We start from the raw sequence: 23,609 nt of genomic DNA, 5'->3' as shown, positions 1-23,609 counted from the left end.
CAACAACTGAATGTCTTACAAGTCGCTGCACATTGACTAATTTCCCAAAAAAAAAATAAAATAATGAATGAGAGCGAGGGAAGAAAACTCGAAAGCAGCTGTCGAGTGACTTCCGTTTCCGCAGCGTCAACGTTGAGTGCCATTAACATTTGCTCGGGCTGCACAACTGACTCCCCTACCTCCCCTACCTCCCATTCCCTTCCCCCTTCCACCTTCTCTCTTCCCACCCAACCTCATGCTAATCAGTTGGAAAATAATCAACATGGCCAACGGCTGTTGGGTTCGGCTTTATTGAAATTCGCATATGCAAATACAAATACATTTGCGCATACGCATTTATTTTATTTACATATTTGTTCACACACACACACACACACACACACACACACACACACACACAGAGACATTCATGTATGAGTGTGTGTATATAGAAATCTATATATTTTTTCTTTCGTTATAAGCCGGCTTTGTTTGCTTTCATATTCCGCAACCACTTTGTTATCATAGTTGATCGAATTTGATTTTATTTATTAGCGAAAAGACAAACCAATATTTATTTAAACAAATTACACTTTTGCCCTTCCATTCATTTATACATTTTACTCATTACAATTTATTACATTTAATCAAACTTGTTTTAAAAAACTTTACATTTCAAGCAAAATATACTTGAAATTCTTTGGCAATCTTCAGATTAGTAAACACACTTCAATCAATCAATAAATTACACTTATAACTAGTAAAACACACTTTAATCAAAATAGTCAATCAATAAAGTTCACTGATAATTCACGAAAATCAAAATTGATTCAATCTTTGAATACCCAAAATGTATTTTCACAACACTATTGCACTTCAATCAAAACAGTCAATCATGAAGACTACTTATAATTTTGCAAAACTAAAAACTATATTGACAACTTTTTGACAGTGTTTGCTTAATAATTGAGACATCAATCAATTGAGAACTCCATCAATCAATCGCTAAAGTTATTTAATACATTTTTAATATTCTATATGATCACAATTTATGAAATACTAAAGTTTTATATTTAAACTAAGAGCTTGCTTTTATTCACTTTTTAATTTATTTAAAGTCTATACGTCAGCAATCAAGTGTTCAATCACTCAGCCACAATTTAAAATCATTCATTCATAGTCGATCAATCACAAATACTCATCTGCTTTAATTAGCCCATAGCATAATAGTTTAATATTGTTTTTTTGTCAATCAATCACTCAATGCGCATGTTCGTCAATCAATCAATCCTTCATTAAAGCCAACAATAAATCAATTGTTTTCATAGAGTAGCGAAATTAGTTTTAATTAGTAAATCAATTAGTCAATCAATCAAATGCAAAATGTAAATATAACTAGTTCGTCAATCAGTCAAACTTTTATGAAAGCAAACAATCAGTCATCTAGTATTTTAATTTTCACCCAAGTCAATTTACTTACAGGTGCTCAATCAGTCAATCAATCAAAACGAAAAATCGTTTCGTATGTAATGTAAATATAATTATTTCGTCAATCAGTCAATCTTTTATGAAAGCAAACAATCAATCATCTAGTATTTTAGTGCGGCGATAATAGTTTACACCCAAGTCAACTTACTTACAGGTGCTCAATCAGTCAATCAATCAAACGTAAAATCGTTTCGTATGTAAAGTAAGTGTAACAATATGAATGTAAGTGATTGCAATTTGCATATTTGTTATGCATATTTGCGTGGTTTAATATTTATTTATCGATTTTAATTGAAATGCATGGAAAAAATGAAAACGAGAGAAATTCGAATTACAGCTTCAATTACTCGTTGCGTTTGCGTTTCCCAATTCGCAGCTGGTGAGTTGCTGTTGAGTTGCTGCTGCTGCTGCTGCTGACATTGCGTATACGCCCCGTAATCCAAACTATGCAGCATTCCGCAACCCGCATACAAAGTCACATCATTTTCACGCATGAATGTATGCATGTAAATGCATCACTCTCACACACACATGCACAAGCTCTCCCTCTCCCACACACACACACAGATACACACACATACACGATTGAAGCGCAGATAGAATGCAACAAAGGCAGCTGCTGTTTCGCTCGCACACGAACCTAACGGTAAATGGCGTAACGTAGGGAAGGCAAGGACAACAAACGTGGCCCACAGCTTGCAACTGCTCGACTAGCGCATACCCTGCATTAAAAAAAAACATCTCAAAGTACCTTTCTGTACAACATTCATTTTATAATTAATATATGTATTATATTATACATACATATATGTATGTATGTTTCCCATATTTATCTATTAAAACTTTTGATCTGCCGATAAAACCCGCTCTAGAAGAACGCTGCATTAAATCGAGAAATCTAACGAATCGTTGCTAAAATATTTGCATTTGAAATTGAGATGTGTTACCTACGTACATATGTGTGACTGTGTGTGTTTGTGTGTTTGTCGTGATCAAGCATATATACTATATAAAGCAAATATACCATATAAAGCAAATATGCTATATATACCATATATACTATATAATACATGTGCTTAAAAACACACCCATGACAAAAGATTTCAAACGAAGCCACATCAACTGGCATTGAAATGCACTTTAATTGCAATTGAAATTTATGCAATTATATTAAATGTATTGCAGTTATGTGCAATAGGCATTTACTTATGCCGTGTCTGCATTTTAGTGCAGCTGACACACAGGTGGACACAGAACACTTGAAAATGCCATCAGAATACAGGGTGATATATTTGGGAGCAGTGTCGGAATCAGGGTTGCAAGCTGCACTTTTTATACCCTGTAATATGCGGAGAATATGCGCTACACTAGACAACATGTAAATACACTATTAAAACAAATTTTCAAGATCCAATTACAGATTTTTCTGAAGAAAAAAAATAAATGTATGTATGTATATATAATTTTAGAGATTTTAATAAGTGAAAATTTGCAAATCAAATTAGAAATATTGAATATGGAATTGCAAAATAAAATATTTGTATTTCCTATTATATGTTGAAAATAACATTAAAAAAAATTCATATTGAAGGAATATTTTATTCTTAATTTAAACATTTTCAAATCAAACTAGAAATTTGAATATGAAATTAAATATTATTAAAATATTTTTATTTTCTATTTCATGTTGAAAAAGAATATCATTAAAATAATTCACATTGTACAAATATTTTGCCATAAAATTAAACATTTTTCAATCAAACTAAAAATTTTGGTAAGAAATCTAATATTTTTAAAATATTTTTAAATATTTAATTAAACTAGAAATTTGAAAAATAATTTGATTATTATTTATATATTTCTACTTATTGTTGAAATTCATTTTTTTGTAATAAATAAATTTAATGAAATAAATATAATAATTTAAAAGCATTGAAAGCTAGTTGAAAGAATCTTTATCCTCGTATTATTTAAAAAAAAATGAATATCACAGCATTAACTTTTATAATTGTGCTATATTGAAATAAAAGACAAAGACTGCAACATTTGTAGGGTATTTGCACTTCGAGTAAACTAAACTTGACACAAACAATTTTTTGGCAGAGTACGTATGTGTGTGTGTGTATAAGTGTGTGTATTTGTGTGTGTGGAGAGTTGCACCCTGTTTAAATAGACGCTTTGCCCCCATAGAAATAATTTGCACATTGCTGGAATAAATAAACCAAGCGAATAAAATTCACCAAAGCACATTTCAACAACAGCAAAAGCAAACCGGAATAAACGAAGAGAGAGCGAAAGAGAGTGAGGGAGAGGGGGGAGGGAGGATGTTGGAGTATTGCGGGAATGAAGAAATGTAGAATTGGGTATTTGTGTGGTGGAGAAGGGTGCGATGAAAGGCGGGCAGGGGACGCTAAGGGAATTCAAACAACTACAACAAGAACAAGAACAACACACAATCGACTGGCCAAAAAAGCGCTGCCTGAGCCGGTTTTCTCTTCTTCACTCTCTCTCTGTATATGTGTGTGTGTGTGGGTGTATGGGTGTGCTGCTGTGTGTTGAAGTCGAGCAAGCTTTTAGCAGCAAACCAAGCAAATGAACCACCCCCAAACATCATCGCCAGGGGATGCTCTCCATATGGATCTATGCACAAATATATTTGTGTGAGATTGTGCGACTCTCTGTATGTGTGTGTGTGTGTGTGTGTGTGTGTGTGTGCACGTGCGGGCATCGCCATTAGGAAATTAGTGATGCTCTAAACAGCAACAACAATTGGGCGAAACTCTCTCTAGCAAAACCTGACGATGAAATGCGCTCCTGCATATAGATTCAAGTATTTACATATACTTATCTTAAAGCCATACAATCTCTTATTTACAATGCCCTCAATTTCAATTGAACTCAAACTCGTTATCAATTCAATCGAATTCTTTAATGTGCGTTCGTTTCTTCTTTCTTTCCACTTTTCATAGTTGCAAATGCAATCTAATGCAATGCAGATAAGTCAGCATATTCATTTTATTAAAGAACTACCTAACTGAACTCGAGTTCCACTCAAGCTATTTAGCTGAAATTTGATTAAGAAGCGTCTTTTGTGAAAACCTAGCACATATATTAAAATCAGCAAGATTTATTGAAAGGCTGATACTCAAACTCAACCTCAAGCTAGAGCAACTTATGATATTTAGTAAAATACTCAAGGTTTAATTAAAGTGTGTTGTTGTTTTACCTAAAGGGAAAAGTGATATTAAATAAATATCATAAAATTTGAATTTACTTTATATATAGAAATGAACAATAATATCAAATCATAAAATTTAAATTTATTTTTTGTATAAAAATGCATTGTCCATTCAAATAAACATTCTAAGATTTGAATTTACTTTGTATATAAAAATTAACAATGGAATCAAATAAATAGTCTTAAATTTTGATTTACTTTATATATAGAACTGAATGATATTAAATAAATATTATAAATTTGCATTTATTTTCAGTTTATATAAAGTTTCTAAGCCAACCCATAATCAACTATCTAACTGAACTCGAGTTTTACTAAAGCTATTTCGCTGAAATTTAATTTAGACGTGTTTTTTGTGCACATCTTTCATATACATATGTTAAAATCAGCAACATTTGAGAAAATTATGATATAGCACTCAAGCTAAAACTAAAATGTATTGCTTATAAAGCGGCTTTATCAAAAGAGAGAACTGACATTAAATAAATATCATAAAATTTGAATACACTTTATATATAAAAGTAAACACTGATATCAAGTAAATATCATAAATGTTCATTCACTTTATACATACAACGGAAATTATTCAAAAAGCGCATTTTAACAATTTTGTAATCAGAGATTGAAAACGTGTAACTCTGAATCCGCTCTAAAAGTGCTTAACTACTGCTCCATGTACGAAAATCTTATAACACATCGTTGACTGATCTTAAAAACTTAAAAATATTCCATTTTATGTTAAGTAAAAAAAGTTATAGAACATAGCCTTTGTATAAATCTGATTGATCAGCTTTTAGCTGCCCAACTCATTTGTCGATTAACAATTAAGAATTTTATGCATTCATGTATATTTATATTATTAGTAAGTTAGGGGGAAGGGCGAAAAAAAAAAAACAAACACAGAAGAACAGAAGAAAATCGGGAACTTAATGTACAACAGATATATTTATAGTATATATATTTTGAAATTTTGAAGCGTGGAATGAGAGCGCATTTTAGCCCGTTTGATTTGCCTGAGGCAAATCACCGACAACCGGCTGCTGGCTGACAGCTTGTTGCACGATGTGAGCTGGCGGCAATACTTGTGGCAACGGCGTCTTGGGACCAGCCAACGCGTCCGGTGGACTGTGAAAGAAGTAGAGTAGAAATCCGGCGGCGAGTATAACATGGGCACTCAGTATGCCAACGATAAGGAATAGCGAGTACTGGGAATTGCGAAGCGCTGGCGTTAACACCGCAATCAACACGGTGCCCGACAACATGGCAGCCGTTATAACCAGCAGCCACTGTAGCAATGAAATCTGCAATGAAAAGTATAATGATAGTTAAAAGAGAAATTGAAATAAATTCATTTCTACTCACATTGATCACCCAGAGTATGGAGACGGGTATATAGATGGCCAAGCTGTAGCCATAGATGCACATCAGCGACAGCAGCGTTGGCGTATACGTCGCCTGCGGTGGGTCCGAACCATGAAACAGAAAGAGAGAAATGAGCATTAGTTGATATGACAGGCAAAAGACAAAGAATGACAAAATGAGGTCGTTAAGCGAGACAACAGCGGCATCTTTTATTTTAATGTTTGAACTGTTTTCTATTATGACCGTTAGACGAATTAAAGATACAGTTAACATAAATATGCTACTAAGTGAATTTTGGTTTTGAAAAAATAAATGAAAATAAAGCAAGACAACAGCATGTTTCATTCTATTGTTTAAACAGTATTCTATTCTACACAGTGACCGTTAAACGCAGTAAAGAGGTAGTTAAGATAAATATGCTGCTAATTTGAATTTTGGTATTTAAAAATGAAATATTCCTTTAAGCGAGACAACCGCAGGCTTCATTTTATTGTTTAAGCTAGTTGCTATTCTATAGAGTGACCGTAAAGCGAATTAAAGAGGCTGTTATGCAAAACAGCGAGTTCAATTTGCTACTAAGTGATTTTTGGTATTGTAAAAATAAAAAAAAAAAACAATAAAAATTCATCTAAGCGAAAGGTCATTAATGATAAAACAACATAATTTCTGAATCTTGCATCAGTTTCATTACTTTTACTATGAAGTGTGACCGCTAAGTGAGATATGTGCATAAGTTGCTAAGAAATACTTTGGTATAACATATAACATGATTGTTAGCGTAAATCAAAACTGCATTTAAATGAATTAGGAAACCCGCAAAGCGAAAAGATGTTAAGTGAGTTAATATAAGTGTGCTGTGGCCGTTAAGCTAACTAAGTATTTAAGTATTACGCTAATGCAAAGGTTGGGTAGTAAAGAGGCTATAAAAATATATGTATTATTATATGGAGAGCCAACTCACGCTATCAGTTTCAATGGCATCCGCTTGATCCACCGGCTTCAAGCTGTACTTGAACAGCGCCCAAAGAATCGCCGGCAAGATGTTGGCATAGAGAAAGATGCAAGTGGCGGCATAAGAGACCAAATGGAAATTGTAATGCCACTGATAGCTATCGTCGGCCAGCTGCAAATAGTTGGCAATGTTGCCGCTAATCGCAATGGAGAAGATCTGGAAAATAAAACATAGCTCATTAGCTGCATTTCAAGAGATTTGCCCACGAAACTTACCAGCGTTATGGTGATCCAGAATGGACCATATAAATCTGGATTTTCGCCAATGTTCATGCGCAAATAATTGGAGGCCGCACGCTTTGGTATCATCGAGTTGACAATGCGCTCCAACACCATATAGGTGTCGACATTGAAGAATTGCTGATAGTACTCGATGGTCAGGAACGAGAGACGAGCTCCACCCGCTCCCGCTCCGCCACCATTGGCAGCGCCATCTAGCGAGGCACCTTGTGCGCCAGCGCCACCGCCACCGCCAGCTGTAGCGGCTGTTGAGCTGCTCATGTCATAGATCAAATCGGCCAACGGATCACCACGTTGACGCTGCTGCTGTTGCTGTTGTTGTGCATTGAAGTTGCCACCGCTCGTTGCATGCGTTGGCGAATTCACATTGATTTGTGCTGGTGCGCCGCTATTATTTGTGGCGCTATAGTCGCGAAACTGCAGCAAATCATCGGCTGTCGGTGTTTCCATGGCGCCGCAATAATTAATTACTATACTATCAAAATATATCTAATAATGCACACGTATTTAACGCAACACTCGACTATTTGTTTTTCTCCGTTGTGTTCTTTTTTTTCTCACTCACACAGACGCATACGTCAGCTGTTTGTGCGCGGTGTGACCAAATATCTAACACCGATAACATATCGATAGCATGCACACTTGCACAGTTGTACAGCACTGTGTATTGCGTATGCAACGTTAGTCAACACTTTTTTTGCTGCAGCAAACACGAAATACGACGGAAGATTAGTAAAAAGAAATTTTCATTGCTAAGGGGAAAAGTTCTGTTTGAAATTTGTATTAATAGTAATTACAAAACGAAATATAAATAAATGCCGGTGAAAAATGGCGAATCGGATGCCGAGGGCGATGTGTCGGGCGCTGAAACGGAACGCTCAAATTCGAGCCAAGCACACGACACATCTGACGAGGAGGAAGAGGAGGAGGAGGAGGCCAATGAATGCGACAGCGATGATTCCTCTGAAATGGATGCCAGCGAAATTGAGCGCCGACGCGCCGAGTACCTTGAGGATTTGGGTAACTACAATAACAAATACACAAGCCCATAACAATAACAATAACAACAACAACAAACCAATTGCCACATACTTCATTTTTGGCGGCAAATTTTCCTTTTGTTTACATGTCACCATAGCGAGCTTGGAGCGACAATTTGGCCAATTGCGTGAACAATATTATTACGAACGCATCAGTTTAATCGATCGCCAGCTGTCCGAAGTGCGTGCCGGACGGTCCGAGGAGTTCCTGCAGCCACAAAAAGAGCTGGACAAAGTCTATCGCACACGCATCGAGGTCGCGGATGTGTTGCGCAAGTTTCGACTGCAAAACATTGAGCACAAATATCTGTCCGAGGAGCAGGCGGCCGCCCAGCACTTTGAGGTGAGTTACTAGCTTCAATGCCCTCCCAAGACTTGGAACTAATTGAGTAAAGCTTCTGTTTAGAGCGAAAAACAAATGACGATGGATTATTTGCGCGAGGATCTGTTGGAACGCATACGACGGCTAGAGGAGGATCGCCACAATGTCGAAATCTCCTGGGACAATTGGGGCAACGATAAGCGACAAAGTAAAGTACGAGGTCCTGGACGCAAAAAGGCCGTAACAGTCACCGGTCCCTATGTTGTTTATATGCTGCGCGAGGAGGACATCATGGAGGATTGGACCATCATTCGCAAGGCGCTCAAACGTTCCTCCACAACAGCAGCAACAGGAGGCAGTGGTGGCAGCACAGCTGTGGCAACGACAGCAGCAGGCGTGGCCAGCAGCGGAGGAGGCGGCGGCGGGAGTGGAAGCGGCGGATTGTTAAGCGTCCAATTGGCGGCCACAGCTATGGTGGGCGGTGGATAACGGTGGCGTGCCGCGGCCGCTGCGGCTGCTGCCAACAATCATGGACATCATGGTCGCAATGCGGCGCTTATCTAAATGAAGCATCAATAGATTACAAAGCGATAATAATCTAAATCAGTTCGATGCGAAGTTTTTTACGTTCTCAACTATGCGAATTGACAAAAAAGGCAACACAAACACATTATGAACATAAGCGATTGCAACAAATTATGACGCCCCCCAACTTTTTGAAAACGAAACTTATTTGTAAAACTCTAGTGTAAATTAATGTAATAAACTATAAGATATATCACCCACATATATATCTATATATAAGTTGTATATATATAAATATAATTGTAAAACTCCACATGAATATATAAAAAACAAAAATAGAGTGCAAAAAAAATATTGTGTAATAAGGATTCGCACAGTTCTCAATCAACCAATCAATGCATGTAATTTATTATATGTAAGACAAAACTAAATAAAATCACATTTTTTTCCATTGTATAATTATAAATCTCCAGCTTTTGCTTTGTAATTTCTGTACTTAAGCTTTTTAAGCCAATTATTTTTGATATTTTGTAAGCAAACTTTTTAAACATACCTTCAGTTGGCTTTTAGTTCCATTTTCTGACTAGCTAATCCTCTCCAGCAATTCTTATTTTGCTCCAATCATAAAAAAGTTGCAAATTTTTGTAGCTTTTTTGCCTTGAAATGTTTGTAAAGAAAATATTCATTGAATTTTGAACACAATGATGTTACGAAATGTGAAAAGTTTAGTTCTATTTGATGTCAAGGTCTTTTCTAATCCTCTTCAGCTACTTAATTTAGCTACATTTGCCAGTTTGAGCCCTTCTTTCCATGCCGAATACTTTCTAGCTGCAGCAAACTGCACAGCTTTTAATTTATTTGGAGCTCTCCAAGTTATTTTATTTAAATAGTTGCCATAATTGTCAGAATTTTTTGCTACCCTGTCGCAAACTCAGTGAACTTAAATATAGACACCCCATAAAGCTGTTGCTTCGTCGCCGAATCCTCTCGAGCTGCTCTAAATCGAATCAATTGATTGTCACAGCGAATTGCAGCAGTTTTATGGGAATATTTGTTACAATTGACAAGCTAACTTGTTGTCCATCAAGTTAGATGCAACACAAAGTTGCTTCATAGTTGCCTAAGCCTCACCAGCTGCCGAAATCCCCGCCAGCTGTGCAAATTCTTCAACTTTACATTCAAAGTGTTTTGTTTTTATTGAATAACATTTCTCATCTAGACGCACAATTAAAAGCCCTTGCTCTTGAGATGCTCACGCAACACATCCACATAGTCGCCATGCACATGGATCTGTCCGCTCAGCTCGTTGACACGCGTGGCACAAAGTTTTCCATTGCGAGCACGTTCCACAACGTCGCGCACTTCGCGCTCCAGTCGCCAAATGTCGCCTTGAATGCGTCGGACGATGGTGATACGACGTTGTCCGCGGTGCCGTGTATGCAGATAGACGGGCACCATGTGATTCTTGGTGCGTGCCACGAAGTAACCATCGCTGTTGCCATCGGCGGTCTGTGGTTTCCAACCCGATGGATAGTCAGCCTTTGCCACCGGTTGTGGCACTGTTTGTGGTGGCAACAGACGCTCCACGTACTTCCATTCCGGCGGGTTGTGTACGACCTCTACTTCGGGATATTGTTCCAGTGGTTGGACTTGACGGGACGAGCGAAAGCTCGAGAAGATTGCCGGTTGTGTGTGCAACGAACGCTGCGACAACTGCAAGTAAATTATTTGTATGAATTATGAGAGCGATACTTGCAATGTGGTGCCTTACTTGTGTTAGACTGCGTTGCAGCAATGTCTGTGTCATCAGTTTAATGCTGGCTGCCATTATTTAAGTTAATTTAATTGAAAACAAAACAAATGAGCAAAAGGCACTGCAAAGGAAATTTGTGTTACATATGCGTTGAATTAGAGGTGGCGAAACATCGATAGCACTGTCTATCGTAGCAATCGATGCTTTCGATAATTTAGGGCAAATGTCGTTATTGGGATGCATTCAATTAAAGTTCATTTATTACAATTCATAAATAGTAAACTACAGCTTACAAAAGGAAATTCACTTATAAAATATATTTGCTTACTATTATATAAATTGATTAATTGATTTTATTTATTATTATTCTTATTTCTTGGAGTACAACTCTACATTTCTTTTGTTATTGGATGTATTCTTTTTTACACGAATTTAACCGTTTTCTTTTTAAGAAAGAGCATTTTGCGAGTAACTTATGGCAACAACATAAACCGTAATTTGTAAATAAAATTAAATTAAATAAAAATATTGAACTGACAGTGTCACCTTGGCGTTGCCAATTGAACTCAGTTGAGAGACCTGATGTTGGGCATTGCCGGATCACGACATTTTGAATTGCGTGTTGCCAGATCACCTCGCTAAAGTGCTGTCGACATTTTAAAATTAGCGCCATATTTAGCCGTGACTAACGAAAGAGAAACGGCAACAATGCAGTTGCCATAAACTTAGCTGACACCGTTTTTACTGTGACTGCGCGTGTGAGTGTGTGTATGTGTGTGTGCAACAAATGCCGCCTGCGACGTAATCGCTAGCGCTAAAGCTAGAGCTTTTTGCACAAACACACACGCATACAAACACAAGCTTATTTTAATCATTACCGCTGCAGCTGCTGCATTTGATGTTGATTCTAGCAATAGTAACAGCAACAGCAGCAGCCGCGCGCCGTTTTGGCATTGTTTACGTTGCAGCTTTTATTTGTCAGCTTTTACGCTCAGTTTCAGTTTCAGTTTTCTCAGCGCTTTCGTTGCGACAAGTTGTTGCTGTGCCATAGCAAAAAAAAATACAAATTTTAAACACACAAACACATACAAAATAGGCGAATAACAAATCAAATAAAACGACAGCAGCAAAGACAAACGTTTTGTTGCTGCAGCTGCTGTTGCGTTGTATTCTTGTTGTTGTTTCTGTTTCGAGAGCGCGCGCAAAAATCGCCAAACTGCAAGTTGTGTTCCTTCCCCCCTTCCACCCCCCTCGCACAAGTTATCAACAACTGCACTGCGCGCGTTTCCCATGTGCGTGTGTGTGTAATGTGAGCAGTGTTGTAAAACGATGGCACGCAAGGATGATCCCGTTTTCAATGTGAAATTCGTGGAACTTGTTGAGAAGCAGGCGTGCCTATGGAATTACACACATCCGGGCTACAGTAAAAAAGGAGGAGGTACAAAAGGCCTGGCAACATGTGGCCAACGAGATAAAGGACACAGGTTAGTAAACACAACAACAACAACAACATCAAGAACAACAACATTATCAAACAAACACCACTTGCTGCATAGACACTGTCGATTTCCATTTTCAGTTAAGTATTTTTTTTTTTATATAATTTTTTTTTGCATTGCAATTGCGTGCTCATTTGTGTTGTGTGCGCGTATGTGTGTATGTATTTGTGTTGTTAGCTGGCGCGCGCCTATGATGCAAGCTTTTCACTGCCCCTGTCCGTGTGCACATACATAGACATATGTGTGTGTGCGTATGCTTCAAGTGTGTGCAATTTCAATGCAATCACAATTTGTAATCGTGCCAACTCACTTGCACTCACTACAGCTCTATGCTTCAGTCTCTAGCATGTGTGCGTGTGTGTGTATGCATGCATATGTGTGTAGGTGTGTCACTGTGTCACACACAGCAATAGCAACGCGCGGCGTTTGCATGCAATTAGTCGATGCAGTGTCGTTGTCGTTGTTGTTGTTTTTGTTTTTGTTTTCTGCTGCCACCGCGCAGTTGTTTTTGCTGCTGCTGCGGCTGCGGCTGTTGCTGGTTTGCCGCTTTTGGCATGTAATTAAGTTTTCAGCAATTGCAGCGCAATGCAAATACCCTGCAGCTTTAATCAACACTGCACGCGGCTGCCGCAATTGATCGTTTTTCTGTCTTTTGCAACACTGCCCGCATATTGCTGCAGCCATTTTGAGGTTAGTTTCCAAAAGCTTTCTTCAATAGCAGTAAATTGACTATGAATGAAATATGGAATACAGATTTTTGACTGCAGCAAATAGAACATTTTAAATTAGTTTGAAATGGACATATTTTTTATCGAGTAGTAAAATATTAAATAACATAATTTATCAAATTCTAAACTTTTTATCGAAGAAATTTAAGGTTTTGCGATTTTTTGATTTCTCGACAGTAATATTTTTTCAAAATATTTACAAATTTATAATAGTAAACATTTAAAAATAAAAATTCAAACTATTTTGCAGTTAACTCTTAATTGGATGAAGCTTTTAATATAAAATAAAAAGACTTTAGTATTTTGGTAACTTTGAGAATTCGTTTCAATCGTGCAAAGCGTTTTTGCTTAAATAAAGAATTTCAATTTTGATTAGCAGAGAATTTCAAATGTAATCTACATATTTTGATTAACAAAGTTTTTCAAACTTCAATAAAAAGAAAAATTAGCTTTCTTGATTGCTTTCCATATCTTTGCATAACATAATATTTCATTTTTATGTGCAACCTCAAGTACAATGCACATGCAATAATATAGCATTATTATATTCATGTTTGGGCGTTAAGTGAATAGCTTCAACTGTTTGTTCCCAAGCAATTTGCATACTTAGTTGCTCTCGTCATAAATATTGCAGCTTATTTGTTCTTTTGTTGTGGGTACTATAGTCACAACATTAAATTTTTAAAATAAAGGAAAGCTCAAATTTGTATGTTTGTTAAGTTAAATTGATTAAAAACTTGCTTAGAGTAAAGTCTTTGTCCTGTGTATTTTCAGTAATGTTTGTAGAACTAACGCATTAATATCAAAATTTCTATAATGATTTAGAAGTTGTTCTTTGCTGAACCCAAACACAATCAAAAATTCTTTTTAAACTAGGGATTGTAGTGAAATTTTACTGAAAAATTAATATTTTGTTTATAAATAATAGTGTTCGAATATCTACGAAACTATTAAATAGTCTTTCATTTTGTTTAGTTTATTTAGAAAATTAATTAACAATTTACAAAATTATAAAACAAATAATAAAAATAAAAATTTGTTATTTATAAAAAAAAAAAAAACATTTTTGAAATAACCAAAATTTAAAAAAAATCAACAAAATTTAAAAATAATAACCCAAATTCAAAGAAAAAATTAACAATTTAAAAAATATATTACAAAAAATAAATAAATAAAATTTAAAAATAAAGTGAACAAAATAAAATAATAATAAACAAAGTTAAACAAAAATAAAATAGTTTTTTTTTTTAGGAAAATTGATTCAGTTGATCGACAGAGACATGAAAATTTGTTGCGATCTTTATATGAAATAATAATTTCATCATATTTTTAATTTTGTACATAAAAGTCAGCCTAGTAAAATTGAATTCATTTATTGAAAGAAGCTAGATCATATATAGATTTATATGTAGATGAAATATTTAAAAACACAAATTATTTTAAGTAAACAAAATTTTAAAAAAATTAATAAGAGTTTTTTCTATAGATATTTCATTCAATTGGCTGCGATCTAAAGATAATATATGAAATAATAACTTAATTTCATGGTATACTGGATCACATATCGATTCATATATAGATTGTATATATTTAGGTAATACTCGCTAAAAAAAAACCTTTCCGATTGGCTCCATTGCAGTGCGGAACTCGAGGGAGAGATGGCGCACCATCCGGAGCAGTTTCCTGCGATCCTTGAAGCTGGCACGCACACAAACGGGACGTGGCAAGCGCAAGTACTATCTGTCGAAGTATCTGCAGTTTCTCATACCCTACACAAAGTCGCGTGCCTGCCACAAACAGTTGCAACCCGCTGCAGTTGCTGGACAGCAGCAGCAGCAGCAACAGCAGGGGACGCAAATCCATTCACAAATCCAGACCGCAAATGGTGGGATGGTGTTGCGCAAGCCGAGCACAAGCACATTTCTGGCCACGCTTGGCACACAGCAGCCGATGACGCGCATTGGACACATGCGGCAGCAGCAATGTGCACCCGATGAGGACACCAAAGACAGCAGCGAGAGCGTTGCACAGCCGAGTCCCGAACAGCAGCAGCACTCGGATGATGAGCCACCGGACGAGCAGCTGCTTGATGACGAAACGAATGCAACACCATTGCGATTGCAGGCCATCAAAGTGGAGCATCAACAGCCGCATCAGCAGCAGCAGCAGCCACAACATCAGCAGCAGCCACAACATCCACAGAGCACTGAGAAAATTGTGGCAGCGCAGCATTCGCTGGTCACATTGCCGGTGACAATGGCGGCCGCATTGCGCAACAATCTCGACTGGACGGAGCTGACCGAATGGCTTAAATGCAGCACAAGTGGCAGCAACAATCATCAGCAGCAGCAGCAGCAGCAGTTTCATCTGCAGCAACAACATAATAATAGCAGCAGCAGCAACATGTTGTCGCATCAACTTGTTGGCAGCACGCCGCCACCAGCAACAGGCACACCTGCACCTGCACCTCCGCCTGCAACCACGGCAGCCACTATGACAGCAACAGTTGCTGCTGCTGCTGCGGCATCACCACCAGATGCGGATTATTCGTTTCTGATCAGTTTGCATCCGTATTTGAAGGAGATGAGTGGCAAACAGAATCGACGCTTTCGCCAAAAGGTTGTTGGCCTTATTGACAATGTGCTCGACAATGTCGACATTTAGCATACAACATACCAATCTATATACAACATGAAAACAAGAACCGACAGTGCCCATTTGTTATACACATATACATATACTATATATATATATTATCTAGTAATTAAATATAATTATACTGTTTTTTTTTCTCTGTCGTGCATTGTTTTTGTTAACACACACACAGCGACACATTTGTTATATGTAATGAATTGATGGATTATTGTAATTGAGTGCAACAACAAATAAAACGCTTTTTTAAATTTAAAAATGTAAAATGGCGCGCAGCGCTGCCGTATAGCTTTTGCATACACTTGATTGCTGTGATCTGGCAACGTCAGCAGTATACTTCCGCGAACGCTGCCACCTAGTTACAGTTGGCAAGTCAGCTGTGCACATGCTGCTGTGTGGCAACGCCAATATGGCAATTTGGCAGTGAGAGAAAATAACAAAAGCGCGACAGCTGTGATTAAATGCCAAATGCATAAAAGTAATATCAAAAGTGACTTAACATTCCCAATTGCTCCGCCAAAGGTAAGAGAAGTGTGCTCGCAGTCTCTGTGTGTGTGCGCGTTGTGTATTTGTGTGTGCACGCGTAAATATTATATGATGTAATTTGTGTGTGCTGTGCACAGATAAGTGAAGCCACAACAAAAAAAAGAAGCCACGAAAAGATTAATTGCCGTTATCAAATGGATAATTATTATGTAAGCAGGGTCACACTGTGCACACTCACAATGACACAGCCACACTCACATTTCGGTTTTGTGATGATGATGATGACGGTGATGGTGAAAGTTAACAACAATATTGATTCATTTTTATGATATTCAGACAACAAATTAGAATACAACCGCGAGCAACAACGATGAACAAGTGCTGCATACAAACAACGACTCAGCAGCAGGCCACGATTACACAGTCATTCAACATTGTTAACATGCTGCCCCACACCAACAACACGAACAACAACAACAATAACAATAATTGTAAAGCACATTGCAATGGCAGCAACAAAAAATGCAATACACAGTATGTAACAGTGTCGCCAGAAGATCGGAAACACATCGAACAACGTGTGCAAACCGCTTACGAATTCTTTGAGAAAACATTGCAAATATATCGCGTGGATGAATTGATATTCTGCTTTAATGGCGGCAAGGATTGCACCGTCTTATTAGATGTTCTAATGCGCTATTGTCGCACCCAAAACATTGCCAGCCAACATATTCCCATGCTCTACATTGAATCGGACGATTCGTTTCCCGAAATCGATGAATTCGTCGCCCGCTGTGTTGAGTTGTATGACGTCAAACTGATCAAGTACAAGGATTCGCTGAAGCAGGCGCTCACACACATGACCGAGGATATGCCGCTGATTAAAGCTGTATTTGTGGGCAGCCGCAACACGGATCCGCATTGTGAGCAACTTCAGCCTATGCAGGTGAGTTCAATGTTCGCAGTGCCAGTGCTGCCAATAAAGCAGAAAAGAGTTCAAGTACACAGATAGCTAAATCAGTGTTGCCCATAAAGCTGTTGAAAGAAGCTAAAACTCACGTTAGCGGAAAAGAGCCACATTTTGATGTGACCAAAAAATCGCTAAACGTTTCATGCTCACATTTAGTATATCAGTGTTGCTTATGTAAATATTTATTGTAGAATATTCGACATGGTTCAATTGGCAGCGCTGCCAGTAAAGTTAGCTAAGTCAGTGTGGCCCACAAAGCGGTGTTTAGCACAAGGAAAGCTGTGGAAAGAAGCTAAAACTCACGTTAGTTATCCATAAAACGGCTCTTAGCCGTCAAAGAGGTAGCAGAAAAAAACTAAATTTTAATAACGTCACGAAAAATCGCTAAACGGTTTCAAGTTCACATCTAATATGTTAGTATTGCTCATGTAAATTATTAATCTAGAATATTCGACATGGTTATCTATGAAACCAAATTAATTTTATACACAAGCATGTGAAGTGGATCGTTGATTATTTCACTCAACTCTACGCACTTTGAAAGCATTTTAATGCTCAAGTTTAGAAAGATACAAAAATCAAATAAAATATATTTAAAAGAAAGATGTTTAAGCACTTCTCGTAAATTCTAAACTAATTTCCTCATGCATTTCATCTTTTTCTTGCGCTTTGCAGAAAACAGATAGCGATTGGCCGGACATGATGCGACTAAATCCACTGCTCGAATGGACCTATCACGATATTTGGCACTATATACACCTACATGGGGTCCCCTATTGTTCGCTCTATGCCCAAGGCTACACATCCATTGGCTACAAATCGAACACATTGCCCAATCCGCATTTGAAGCGCTGCTCAGACCCAAATGCTGTGCCAGCGACGTCTTGCTATCGTCCCGCATGGGAGTTGGCTGATCCCACACAGGAACGCGCTGGTCGCCTGTCCAGAAAATGATAAATCACACACCCAACCATCTCTCACTCAACAACAAATCTAGCGAAATTTCTATAAAACAAAACAAACAACCAACCAACTAGCTAATTTTTGTAATTGTAAATGTTAAAGCAAGTAAGCTGAATACTTATTGTATGTATATTTTATAACCTTTCTTTGTACATAACACAAACACATACGCTGTGTTTTCAACTCTCTCACACATAACCACAAATATATATATACTTTATATATATAGATATATATACAGATGTATTGTATAACATGTTTTTATCAAGAATTCACTCTACACACAATTGTGAAATGTGAGCTTAACATGTAAAGCACATTTCAGCTGTTAAGACAGCAACATACATACTTACCCGGTATTCAATAGTCTAGCTCATTTGGTGCTTATTACTTACCTCGTTTAGCAGTCGCATCTTGGAGCGATATTCAATATATTCTAGCTCATTTGGTGCTAATTACTTACCTCGTTTAACATCTTAAATTTAGAGCTATTTAATTGGCCGTTAAACGAATTCTTTTTAAGAGTCTTCTTAACTATAAACATATGCATTAAAATTAGTTAGAATGATGTATGCAGTGCGGCATATTGGCGAAAATGTGGTAGAAACATAACTCGTTTAATGGCCACAGCTAGGAGCTAAAGAACTGGCTGCTTAACGAATGCTATTAAAGTGTCTTCTCTGCTTTTTCTCCATTGACTATGAAAATATGTCCCAAATGTTAAAAAAAAATGTGCTAGACAAATAACTCGTTTAACGGCCACAAGTTAGAGCGATAAAACTGGCCTTTAAACGAAGTGTTTTCAAGTGTTTCTATGCTATCCGTTTCTGTGTGTCCATTTACTATGAAAATATGTACAAAATGCACCATAAAAATGTGCTAGAAACAAAACTCGTTTAACGGCCACAACTAGGAATGAACAAACTGGGTGTTAAACGAATTCTCTATAAGTTTCTTCTATGCTCGGTTTTTTTAACTTTTTTTTTTCCTGTATGTGCGTTAAGAAAATTTGCCGCTAAGTGTATTTGGATGCTAAGTTTAGTTCGGCCGCTTATTGAAAATTATGTAAAATGTAAAGTGACCGCTAAGCGATTTGTGGCTGTGCTGTTATTCTTAACAGTATGTTAAGTCCGTTATGTAAGCATGTTAAGAAATATCGTAGAATTCGCCTTGAACATATTCAGACTTAATTAAGCATAAATAAAATTTTTTTTCCAAAAATATATATTTACATTTTTTTTCTTGTTACAATAAGAAGTCAAGTGTCAGATTTGCAGTTTGTCAAGACAGAGATATTCGGAGATTTGATTGGCCTGCTGTCGCTTGTCAGCGATGCGCGAACCGAACTGAATCGCCCGCTTCTTAAGCAGCACCGCATCACGCAGTCCCAGACTGTAGCCATAAAGACGGAGGAGCAACTTATCGCCCACGCCTTCCGGAAGCGTGTAGCAGCAACGTTGCTGAGGCGTCAGCGAACGAACAAACTGCGCCACACGCTCCTCGATGAATGGGGCACGCGCCGTCTTGCCACAATCGGCAATGACACGATCATCACGAGCCAAATTACGCGCTGGAATGCGTTGCCAATCTCGTTCCAGTTCCAACTGCAACGCCTCGTTGCCGCCGCGTCGATGGGCGTTGCGATGTCGCGTATATCCGCCGAACAATTCATCGGCGCCGCTGCCAAGCAGCGCAACACGAGCATGCGACTGACCTCCGTTGGCTTTGGCATTGGCTGCAAACCAAAAGGCGCTGCCCAAACACTCGTCGAGCACCGTTTGCAGCGGATAGATCAGTCGATGGATGTGGTCCTTGAGTTGCTGTTGTAGTTCTTCGCGACTCACATTCACCTCGAGCAGCTGCCACTGACGATGCGGACACAATCGTTGCAGCTCCCGATGCGATTGCTCCGCTGTCTGACGATCGGGCACTTGCCACAGCAATTCATCGCCTGGTGAAGTTGCTGCTGCTGTTGCCACCCTTTCGAAGGCCACATTGATCAGCTCGATGGGTTCGTTGGGGGGCACAAATCGATCGGCGAGCAGCGCCAAAATGCTGCAATCGATGCCGCCCGAGAAGAGCACACAAATTTTGGCATGCTCGCACTTATCGAGATGGATGCAGCTGCCACAAACTGGCGCTGTTTGCTGCACACGTTGTGCCACCGATTGCTGCAGCAGCGTAGCGAACTCTTGCAACGTCTGTTGCAGCGGCTCGAGTGACAATAAATGCTCATACAACTGTTGCTGTTGCAGATCAGCGGCGGCTGCCACCAAAGCATAGAGATCGTAGCTGCGGCTCACTGTTGATGAGGATGTTGATGAGAGCCATTCGGGTGCTATGGGGCATGTCACATTTGTGCGCCAGCCCATGGCCACATCGAGTTGCTGCAACTGTTGCGTCTTTTCCTCGTTCAACTCTTGCCATGGATGCAGCACACACGACTGCAGCACGTTCATCTGCAACTTGTAGAGTCCCAGCGGTGGCAACTCCATCGCCGCAGTTTGCTGCAGATGACACGAGGTGCTCAGCAACCGTATCGACTGCGACTGTGACTGCAACTCCTCCCGTTCGATGATCAGCGAGTTGCGGCCCAAGGCATCGCGACAGAAGTACAGCACTTTCTCCAAACTGCAATATGAATTCGTTTATATTAATATGCTTGCTCAAGGTTAAATTGACAGCGAGTCCTTCAAGTTGACCAGATTTTAAGCCATCCCTGTCTATTCTTTAGTCAATAGCAGACGAAAGTAAGTTATAGAATTTCATGTCCCCAAAACGGAATTAAATTGAATTCCGACCTAGTTAAGAGCAACAAACCGAATATAATTATTTTAATACCGCAAACTGTTTCTTTTTCCATTAGAGTACTAAACTTCAGAAATCCCTTTAAATAGTTATCTTGGGTCTAAAAAGCATTAAAGTATTCTTTCTTCTAACACTATAAAACCGTTACAAAACTAAACTAAGTAGACTCTTTTTATATTGTTTATAAAAACTAATCTAGGTAAAGTCTCTTTTTACAATATTCATAAAGAGTCAATAAATTGACTTGCTTCCTACAAATTTATTCTTTTAAAAAAATATATTTGATTAGAAAAACAAAAGCTTTTCCATTAACCATTTCCACATTTGTCCAAAAATCATTTAATATGATCGGGATTTCGAAATTATTCTTTAATAATGTGCAATTCATTTCAAATTTAAAAAAACGTTTCAAATCAAGAACAACTGGTCACACTTAATAAGCAAAGGGTCTCTCGCAGTCAATACAGCGTACTTACCTGTTGTAGAGCATGAGGCAATAGGGACCTTCCAGACGCCGAAAGAGCGACAGTAGCTTATCCTCTGTGTGGCATTTGATAAGCTGTTCCATAAGCCATGTGCTGTCCGATTGTGTGGCCTCCTTTTCCGCCCCCAAGTTGTACAGATCGCCATTGAACAGTAGCACCAAGTGCTCATTGACGATCGGTTGCTGTTGCGGCGTCGCGCCTTGTTGCCACAACACGTTGCCGGCGAGCAACAGATTGTCGATTGCAAGTGTGTGTTGCACATCGGGTCCGCGATTGTGCAGCAGCGTTTTCAATGTGCCGTGCAATTCGCATGCCACATCGTCGCTGCTCTTTCCCCTTATAGAGCAGAAAATGCCGCACATTTTGTGATTTCAAAATTCCTTTACGCAAATGTAAACATTCCCTTGCGTTAGTGATGCACTACAATCGATAACTACATGCTAACGATACGTATCGGTTGTGATAGTGCTTGCTACCGTATCGATATTGCCGCCATCGTCACCTATCGATGTGTCGATAATATCTTAAGCGATTAGGCGGCATCAACAAAACAGCTGATCACTCACTGCCAGTTGAACATCCAAAGTTCAATCCACTGTGTTTTGTTTACATCACAACCAATTTGTTATTAAATTCGCATACAACAAAATGTCCCCCTAAATTGTTTGGTGATATAATAAGGCGACAATTGCTGCCACTGACATGGCGACAAATGCACAACAAAAGCAACAGCAATCCACCAATAACGCTGACCAATGCGGATTATGAGATGCTCCTGTCGGATGAGCAGCGTCAACGTTGCATGGACAACTTGCGCAATCTGCCGGCCTACCAAAGGCCCAAGGCGCTAACCCACCACAAACGCGAACAAACCTTGGCGGCGGTGTTAATAGCTCTCTGCGTAGAACGTGACACGTAACTACAAAAACAAAAACTTATTAAGTTAATTCATTTATTAAAGCTTTCTACTTTGCACACAGAAATGCTGTATCACTGCTATATACACGACGATCCCGACACTTACGCGCCCACAGTCTGCAGATGTCGTTTCCGGGCGGCAAACGCGATGAAAGTGATGCAGATTTCATTGACTGTGCGCTGCGTGAAACGGAGGAGGAAATCGGTTTGCCACGACAACGTGTGGAAATCTGGGGCGAAACCAAACCGATACTCCTGCCACGCACCTCGACGATTGTGCCCGTCGTGGGTGTCGTCCGGGATTTTCACATCTCACAGCTAAAGCTCAACCATGACGAGGTCGAGGAAGCCATGAGCATACCGCTGCAATCGCTGCTCTTGCCCACAGCCACGAGGCACACACAGTTTAAGAGTGGCTACAGCGGTCCCGTTTTTGTTGTCGATCAGCATCGCATCTGGGGCATCACGGGCTATCTGACCTATGTATTTCTGCGCTGTTTGCTGCCCAATCACCTGAAGAACGAAGCTCTCAAAACAAATATTAAATTCGTTCGACCGTACAAAGTAGCGCCACCCAAAGTGACGCATCATCATCATCATCACGAGGAAGCAAAGCTGGACAAATAAACCGAGGATGCCAAGAATACTGCTCCATGCTCCTCCTCAGCTCAACTCTCCGACTCCGACTCAGGTTCAGAACTTTACTCAAGTTTGGTATTCAAGTTAAGTTTGTTAATCTCTGTTTTGTTTTGTTTGTTGTAAATAATTGTATTATTTTAAAGCTGACAACTTCATTTGCTAGCTGCTGTTAAATAAAATTTGCAAAACAGTTACAAAGAAAAATATATCATCGATCTATTTCTTAATTCATGTCACACATTTTATTTCATTTCTAATTTTTCAACCAATCATATTGTTTTTAATTTGTATTTTCAGGATTTGTATACTTGGTGAATTAATTAATTTGCTTGATTTCCTTTTGTATATGTTCATTTAATTCTTTTCCAAAGAATTGTTATTTCACACTTGCAGACATAAAAAAGTTTTGTAAATTAAAACTGCCTAAAATCAATCAATCATATTATATTATAATTAGTTTGAAATCTAGATCCACATTTGAAAGGAAAATGCTGTTTTGTTCT

General features: G+C 38.5%; 7 protein-coding genes across 8 annotated transcripts; 4 read left to right on the top strand and 3 right to left on the bottom strand.

The window, feature by feature from the left end:
- Window positions 1-5,631: 5,631 nt before the first annotated feature.
- Window positions 5,632-7,904, bottom strand: LOC133849471 (protein YIPF1). Its single transcript, XM_062285573.1, has 4 exons — window positions 7,295-7,904; window positions 7,029-7,235; window positions 6,068-6,160; window positions 5,632-6,006 (listed from the first exon to the last, which is right to left on the bottom strand). The coding sequence occupies exons 1-4, from the start codon at window positions 7,766-7,768 to the stop codon at window positions 5,701-5,703; spliced, it is 1,080 nt and encodes a 359-aa protein (XP_062141557.1). The 5' UTR covers window positions 7,769-7,904; the 3' UTR covers window positions 5,632-5,700.
- Window positions 7,905-8,002: 98 nt separating this feature from the next.
- Window positions 8,003-9,675, top strand: LOC133849473 (breast cancer metastasis-suppressor 1-like protein). The gene is made up of 3 exons (XM_062285576.1): window positions 8,003-8,338; window positions 8,457-8,701; window positions 8,765-9,675. The coding sequence occupies exons 1-3, from the start codon at window positions 8,134-8,136 to the stop codon at window positions 9,167-9,169; spliced, it is 855 nt and encodes a 284-aa protein (XP_062141560.1). The 5' UTR covers window positions 8,003-8,133; the 3' UTR covers window positions 9,170-9,675.
- Window positions 9,676-10,388: 713 nt separating this feature from the next.
- Window positions 10,389-11,137, bottom strand: LOC133849476 (large ribosomal subunit protein mL49). The gene is made up of 2 exons (XM_062285578.1): window positions 10,977-11,137; window positions 10,389-10,918 (listed from the first exon to the last, which is right to left on the bottom strand). The coding sequence occupies exons 1-2, from the start codon at window positions 11,031-11,033 to the stop codon at window positions 10,433-10,435; spliced, it is 543 nt and encodes a 180-aa protein (XP_062141562.1). The 5' UTR covers window positions 11,034-11,137; the 3' UTR covers window positions 10,389-10,432.
- Window positions 11,138-11,896: 759 nt separating this feature from the next.
- On the top strand, window positions 11,897-16,096 carry LOC133849470 (myb-like protein Q). The gene is given in 3 exon segments (XM_062285572.1): window positions 11,897-12,383; window positions 12,385-12,442; window positions 14,825-16,096. Coding segments are annotated over 3 exon segments (1,179 nt in total). The 5' UTR covers window positions 11,897-12,287; the 3' UTR covers window positions 15,850-16,096.
- Window positions 16,097-16,208: 112 nt separating this feature from the next.
- Window positions 16,209-19,180, top strand: LOC133849472 (FAD synthase). 2 transcript variants are annotated; one of them, XM_062285575.1, is made up of 3 exons: window positions 16,209-16,359; window positions 16,660-17,269; window positions 17,969-19,180. In XM_062285575.1, exons 2-3 carry the CDS (start codon window positions 16,694-16,696, stop codon window positions 18,245-18,247), a joined length of 855 nt encoding a protein of 284 aa, XP_062141559.1. In that variant the 5' UTR covers window positions 16,209-16,359; window positions 16,660-16,693; the 3' UTR covers window positions 18,248-19,180. The 2 variants fall into 2 exon arrangements, with proteins under 2 accessions (XP_062141559.1, XP_062141558.1); XM_062285574.1 differs by lacking the exon at window positions 16,209-16,359 and having other exon boundaries at window positions 16,596-17,269.
- Window positions 19,181-19,196: 16 nt separating this feature from the next.
- On the bottom strand, window positions 19,197-21,987 carry LOC133849469 (asparagine synthetase domain-containing protein CG17486). The gene is made up of 2 exons (XM_062285571.1): window positions 21,541-21,987; window positions 19,197-20,887 (listed from the first exon to the last, which is right to left on the bottom strand). Exons 1-2 carry the CDS (start codon window positions 21,909-21,911, stop codon window positions 19,522-19,524), a joined length of 1,737 nt encoding a protein of 578 aa, XP_062141555.1. The 5' UTR covers window positions 21,912-21,987; the 3' UTR covers window positions 19,197-19,521.
- Window positions 21,988-22,090: 103 nt separating this feature from the next.
- Window positions 22,091-23,310, top strand: LOC133849474 (mitochondrial coenzyme A diphosphatase NUDT8). The gene is made up of 2 exons (XM_062285577.1): window positions 22,091-22,464; window positions 22,530-23,310. The coding sequence occupies exons 1-2, from the start codon at window positions 22,262-22,264 to the stop codon at window positions 23,092-23,094; spliced, it is 768 nt and encodes a 255-aa protein (XP_062141561.1). The 5' UTR covers window positions 22,091-22,261; the 3' UTR covers window positions 23,095-23,310.
- Window positions 23,311-23,609: the final 299 nt, after the last annotated feature.

Source organism: Drosophila sulfurigaster, chromosome X (genome assembly GCF_023558435.1).
Source record: "Drosophila sulfurigaster albostrigata strain 15112-1811.04 chromosome X, ASM2355843v2, whole genome shotgun sequence".
NCBI lineage: Eukaryota > Metazoa > Arthropoda > Insecta > Diptera > Drosophilidae > Drosophila > Drosophila sulfurigaster.
This window is presented reverse-complemented; position numbering and strand designations above follow the sequence as displayed.